We start from the raw sequence: 5,979 nt of genomic DNA, 5'->3' as shown, positions 1-5,979 counted from the left end.
TATATATAAAGCCATATTTGATAAACATCTAAATAACACAGCAATTAATTCATAATAACATTATATATAGCTAAACTAATATCGAAAAACAAAAAGAAAAGAGTTTCTTTCAATTTAAAGTATCCTAACGGCTATAAAACCCACCCTAGCAATTACAGAATCAAAATTACTTACAAGAAGAACGTCAAAAGCTCCTGGACATCACAATCTCTTCGTCTCGGCTCGATCTCCTTCTCCTCCTATACTCCTTGTTATCCGTCGACGGCTCCACCACATCGGCGGCGAATCTTACCTTCTTCTTCGGCCGCTTACTCTTCTCTCCACCTACCAACACAAGAGCTGAAAAGTGAACACTCTGCTAACCAAGACAGGAAGAAGAAGATGAAGAAGGAAGAGGAACACAGAATTTCAGTGAGAAAGAAGTAAGATTTGGAGTTACAGAGCTCAAGTTCTGCTTTTTTCATGAAATCTGAAACAAGGCGTTTGTGGAATTGGAGGACGACGAGGGCCACACTGCTTGAAATCGCCACCACAGCCATTAATCCCACGCAGCCGGAGCTCTCCATCTCTCCCTATGGCTTGCTGTCTCTCTCTTCACCTCTTCTTTTTTCTGGCGTTATGGATTCTAAGGAGTTGGAGAGTAAATAAGCGACAGAAAGCAGAGGAAGATATCCGCAGGTAACGACTTTTGACTTTTATTAACTTTTATTAACTTTTATGACTAAATTACCCTTCCTTTTAGATAAGGCCGTAAGAAAATAATAATAATTAGTTAATTTATGCTCTATCAAATTTGGCTCAATAATTAAATGATACTTCATTATTTTTTTTATTTATTTAAGAAGCTAAATATATTCAATTTTATTTAAATTTAATATAATTATATATATTAAAAAAACTTATTTTAGGTAGGATAGCATTTATCATGAAATTTAACTAATTTATTTTGTGAATAATACTTATTAAAATTTAATATTGCACTAATTTTTAAAAAAAATCTAATTTTGTAAGGCTATGTCATTGCAATGCATATATAATAAAAATAAATATTTAAATATATTTATCTGTGTATATATTTATGAATTTATGCTGTTATTCAAATATTTATAATTATATAAATTTATAAATATATATATTTATTATATATACACTAATATATGTAATTTTTAAGTAAGAAGAGATGTATTTAATCTTATAAATTACAGAACCTGGTTGGTGGCCTCAACGAATTAAGAATTTACTATTATGCCCTCGAGAAATAAACCCGGTCCACTCTGATGCTTCGCATTCATCGCGGTTAGTTACCGCCCGGGCAGTTACGGGCTGTCCGCTTTTCGACCGTAAATGGGTTGCGATGAGAGGTGATGGAAAGCTAGGGGATCTATGAGCCACGTGGCAGTGGGCCCGTGGGATCTAGTACTTCCAGCTTTCTCGTGAAACATTACCAAGAGTTTGGGGAATAACAAGAAACAGCCACTTTGTCCAATTGGAATTTGAAACCTTGCACGGAAGTAAAGGCGTGGGCCCTACATTAAAGTGGGGAAACGCAAATGGCCATTCAAGTGGTTAGGAGGTGGCGTCTTTTCATTATTTTAATTATTATTATTTTTTTCCTATGACGTTCAGACTAGTTCAGGTTCGCTTAATAATGATTATGCTGACATAAGCAAAACCGGCCATTTAGGAATAATTTTAAAAAATTTTGGCATTTACATATATACCACCTATTTCCTACTTTACATATCTATCACATAAATTTAACTTTTTTTACTTTTAGACCTCCTAAATCTTTCATATTATATGAAAAATACAACTTTTTACTTTTAAATAGTAAATACACATTTTCATGTACTACAGTATATCTACGATGGTATGCAAGTAAAAAATGAAGTTTAGGTGTGATACACCATCAACAAATTATCATCATTCGGCACGAATCTCGAAGCATGATATGGATCTTGAGACAATATTTTGAGCGAGAAATATTCAAATTTTGATAAAAGTTATCCAGAGCTTTGATTTCAGAAAAATTATAGTCAAACTCAAACTGACCGGCTCAGTGAGAAGAATCCAAATATAAAAAAACTAGTCCAATACGAGTCAGATCAAACCCGGATCAAATATTTAAATCATTATTGGAGGATTTTCTGAGACATTTGATGAATCTAGCGAGTTCAAAGTTGGATCAAGCGTCTCGACAAGACGAATCTAGCGAGCCCAAGATTGCTTAATTCTAACATCGTTAAGACACTCAAATCTCCATCAAACGTTATCTGATCGAAGGAAGCTCTCCGGACCGTTTGATCAAAATAGTTCATACTCCTGCATTAATTGCACCTAAAATCACTATAAATAGAGTCTCACCCCTCACATGAGAGGAGAGGCTTGAGAGAAAACTTGGGGCTTTGAGAAGGAGTTCAAGTCCAACATCTTCAATGCCACCGCCGACCTCTGGCGACCACCGCCGACCATCGTCGATCACCACCGACCATCACCGACCTCCGTTGACCACCGCCGACCGTCGACAACCACCACCGCTCATCGTCGAGCACTGTCGATCACCGTTGACCTCCGTCGATCACCATTGACTGTCGGTGAACACTGCAGGCAATCGTCGACCGTCATCGATTGCAGTTAATCACCGCTGACCTCTGTCGGTCGTCATCGACTGCAGTTGACTACCGCTGACATTCGTCGACCACCACCGACCTTCATCGATTGTCGTTGACTACCGTCGATCACCGCCGACCTCCATCATCCACCGCTGACTATACGCTATCAGTTGACGTTATAACTTGAAAAGCTAGTAACCCTTTTCCCGTATGTGGGACAACAGGTCTCTGTAATCATCAATCAATAGTGAATTTTCATAAGTGGGTCAGATCCTGTGGTTTTTTCCCTTTCTAGGTTTTTCACGTAAAAATTTATAGAGTCATTGCTATTTGTTTCTTTCATTTGTTTGTGTGTTGAATTCTTGTACAACGTTAAGACAAAATTCATTACTCTACCGCCGCGGATTTTCCCGCACACATCAAGTCGTTAGCTATATAAATGTATAAGAATTGAGTGGTATGTATGTAAGCCTTGCTTCAAAATTAGGAGCATTTTCATATATATACGCCACTGACTTATTATGAAAGTTTTTAGCGATATAAATAAATATATATATAAAAACATTTGAATTGCATTAATGAAAATCTTCTAATAATTTATTAAAAAATTATTATTTAATTGTTTTAATTTTGAGCCAATTCAATGGTAAATTGAATTAAAAGTTGGTTTGTTCTTTAATTAGAATTTTGATTGGTTCGATTTTTAGTGATTTGAATTTCAGTTATTATAGTTCTGATGGATTTGTAATCTTAAGAATATAAAGCTAAGTGACAACATTAAAAAAAGAAACATTTATATTTACAAATAATAAATTTTGGGTGGTGTGCATGTAATTTCCCCGAGATATTTGGATTCGACAGGCCAAGAACATGTCCTGTATGTGATTTTACAATTTCTGGATTTGCCTTTCCCAGATTTTTATTTTTATATTCCATATATATATATATATAGAGGGGCGCGCACACACTATATTCTGATATAAATTATAATCTGATGGTTTTAAAATTATTGAATTTAATTTGAAATAAGCATAATACAATTATTTACATAGAACATTAATTTTGATGCGTGCTAGAAAATTCGCGGCGGTAGGGTAATGGATTATCGTCTAAGCGTTACTCGAGGATTCATCACACACTCGGATGAAAGGGGAAATAATCTGTGATGACACCAGAAGTTTCTACGTGAAAAATCTGTAAAAGGGAAAAATCATAGGGTCTGACCTAGTTGTAAAAATCCACTATAAGTTTATCACATATGGTCATTGTCCCACGGGCGAGAAACCCACGGGCGAGAAATAATTACTAGTTTTCTAATTTACAACGTCGACTGATGACGTCTAGTCAGCGGTGGTCGACGTTGGTCGGTGGTGATCGACGGAAACCGGCGGCGGTCGTCCACTGTAAGTGGTGGTCGACAACGATCGACGATGGTAGGGATGATGTTGGACCTGAGCTCCTTCTCAAAACCTCAAGTTTTCTCTTAAGCCCCCTCCGCATGTGAGGGGTGAGGCTCTATTTATAGTGTTCTGGGTGTCATTAATGCAGGAATATAAACCATTTTGATCGGACGGTCCGAAGAGCTTCCCTTAATTAGATGAGATTTGATGGACATTTGAGTGCCTTAATGATGTCGAAATTGAGCAATCTTGGACTCGTTGGATTTGTATTGTGGAGATGCTCGATTTGACTATGAAATTGTAAGATTCGACATCCTTTTGACATTTCAAATGTGTTTGGAAATTCTCCAAGAATGATTTAATGATTTGATATGGGCTTGATTTGAGATTTGTCTTGGATTAGTTTGACTTTCATATCATTAGGTCCGTCTCATCGAGCCGATCAACTTGACTATAAGTTTGCTGAAATCATAGCTCTGAAATTTGAATGTTTCTTGTTCAAAAAATTACATTGAGATTCGTGCTGGCCGATGAAAATTTGTTAGTGGCTTATCAAATCTTAAAATTTATCTAATAATTTTCATATTCAAATTCCTGTAAAATACTTTCAATATTGTAATTTTTTTTTTTTTTTCTGGTGATTAAAAACTCTGTTTTCTAATGCTTGATTTGGAAAATATAAATTTTTTTTATATAAATTAACCCGAAAGTTTATATTGCTAATTATTTCAAGATTTTTTATTGCTAAATATATATTTGATTTCAGGAATGATTGAATTAAATGAAAATTTTAAATTTTATTATAACATAAATTTATAAGCATTTATCATGAGACAAGCATTTAATTAAATTTATGTTTTTTGTGTTTTATTTGTGTTTTTTTTTTTTTTTTTTTGGTCAGACCCCGTGATTTTTTTATTTACGTGTTATTTAATTTTATGTGAGTCTGTACTTAATTTTCGAGCAACGCTAAGATGATAATCAATTACTCTGTCGTCGTGAATTGTCTAGCATGCATAATATAATTATTTTCAATTCAAAATAAATCAAACACAAATAAATAAATATTAATTTATATTCCACTCATTTATACATCAAGCACAATAAAAAACAATAGATGTCAGGTTACAACTAAAGTGATGGTTGTTGTTGTCTGGTATAATATGCTGGCGATGATGATTAAGAGAGATGTGCATGTGACTAAAACATATAGTTTAAATAAATAATTAGTAAAAATGTAAGCAGCTTTGGGTCCATAGGGTCCATAGCTCAGTGGGTAGAGCAATTGACTGCAGATCAATAGGTCACCGGATCGAACCCGGTTGGGCCCTACTTTAGTTTTTTTTAACTTTTTGTAATTGATAATTTTTATTTCTATTTTTAAAATTTTATTTTAAATTACTTACACATAATTTTATTATTTATTCTATGAAGTGGATATTTCTGGCCAACTTTAATGAATTGTATTTCAGGGAGAGCTTTGGACTCTTATTCCTTAAATTATATTATTTTATTTTATTTTAAATTAATATGCCACAAATTCATGCCCAGTTTTAAATTAATTTTAGGTGATTTTAAATTAATATTATATGAATTTGAACACTCTTATTGTCGCGTACGACGTCTTGAATGTGAAAAGTAAAAAGTTGTGTTAGGCGGTCGATAACTAACATAATTTTTTTGTCGAAAATTTATGACATTAATCATTTAAATCTTTGTGTAAATCAGGGCGTCTCATGGAAGTGATTTGTAGTATAGTCTAAATTACATAAAAATTATGTAAGGGTCAGACACGGACACACAAGAAGAGCGTCAAATAAGCAAGTGTTCCAACGTTACAAACGGGTGCAGAGCAAAGAAGTTGGTTCATGAAACTAATATTAGAATGAGACATTGAAATATCGGTACTCTCATAAATAAATTAATGAAATTATAAGAAATTATGGTTCATAGAAAGATAAACATAT

The 5,979-nt window shown here is 33.9% G+C and overlaps 1 protein-coding gene and 1 non-coding gene across 2 annotated transcripts; one reads left to right on the top strand and one right to left on the bottom strand.

Annotated features, from left to right (window-relative positions):
* Positions 1 to 33: 33 nt before the first annotated feature.
* LOC110024313 lies at positions 34 to 654 on the bottom strand. Its single transcript, XM_020724205.1, has 2 exons — positions 440 to 654; positions 34 to 324 (listed from the first exon to the last, which is right to left on the bottom strand). The coding sequence occupies exons 1-2, from the start codon at positions 564 to 566 to the stop codon at positions 185 to 187; spliced, it is 267 nt and encodes an 88-aa protein (XP_020579864.1). The 5' UTR covers positions 567 to 654; the 3' UTR covers positions 34 to 184.
* A 4,616-nt stretch (positions 655 to 5,270) lies between these two features.
* Positions 5,271 to 5,343, top strand: TRNAC-GCA. Its single transcript has one exon. It is a non-coding gene; the product is annotated as a tRNA-Cys (tRNA).
* Positions 5,344 to 5,979: the final 636 nt, after the last annotated feature.

This window comes from Phalaenopsis equestris, unplaced genomic scaffold (genome assembly GCF_001263595.1).
Source record: "Phalaenopsis equestris unplaced genomic scaffold, ASM126359v1 Scaffold000251, whole genome shotgun sequence".
Taxonomy (NCBI): domain Eukaryota; kingdom Viridiplantae; phylum Streptophyta; class Magnoliopsida; order Asparagales; family Orchidaceae; genus Phalaenopsis; species Phalaenopsis equestris.
The sequence above is the reverse complement of the archived record's forward strand: the minus strand, read 5'-3'. Positions and strand labels throughout refer to the sequence as shown.

Excerpts from the sequence above, each read along its gene's own strand:
- LOC110024313 (XM_020724205.1), bottom strand. The coding sequence starts at position 566 with ATGGAGAGCTCCGGCTGCGTGGGATTAATGGCTGTGGTGGCGATTTCA. Across the intron at positions 325-439 it reads AAAAGCAGAACTTGAGCTCT|GTGGAGAGAAGAGTAAGCGG; the intron begins GTAACTCCAAAT and ends TTGTGTTGGTAG.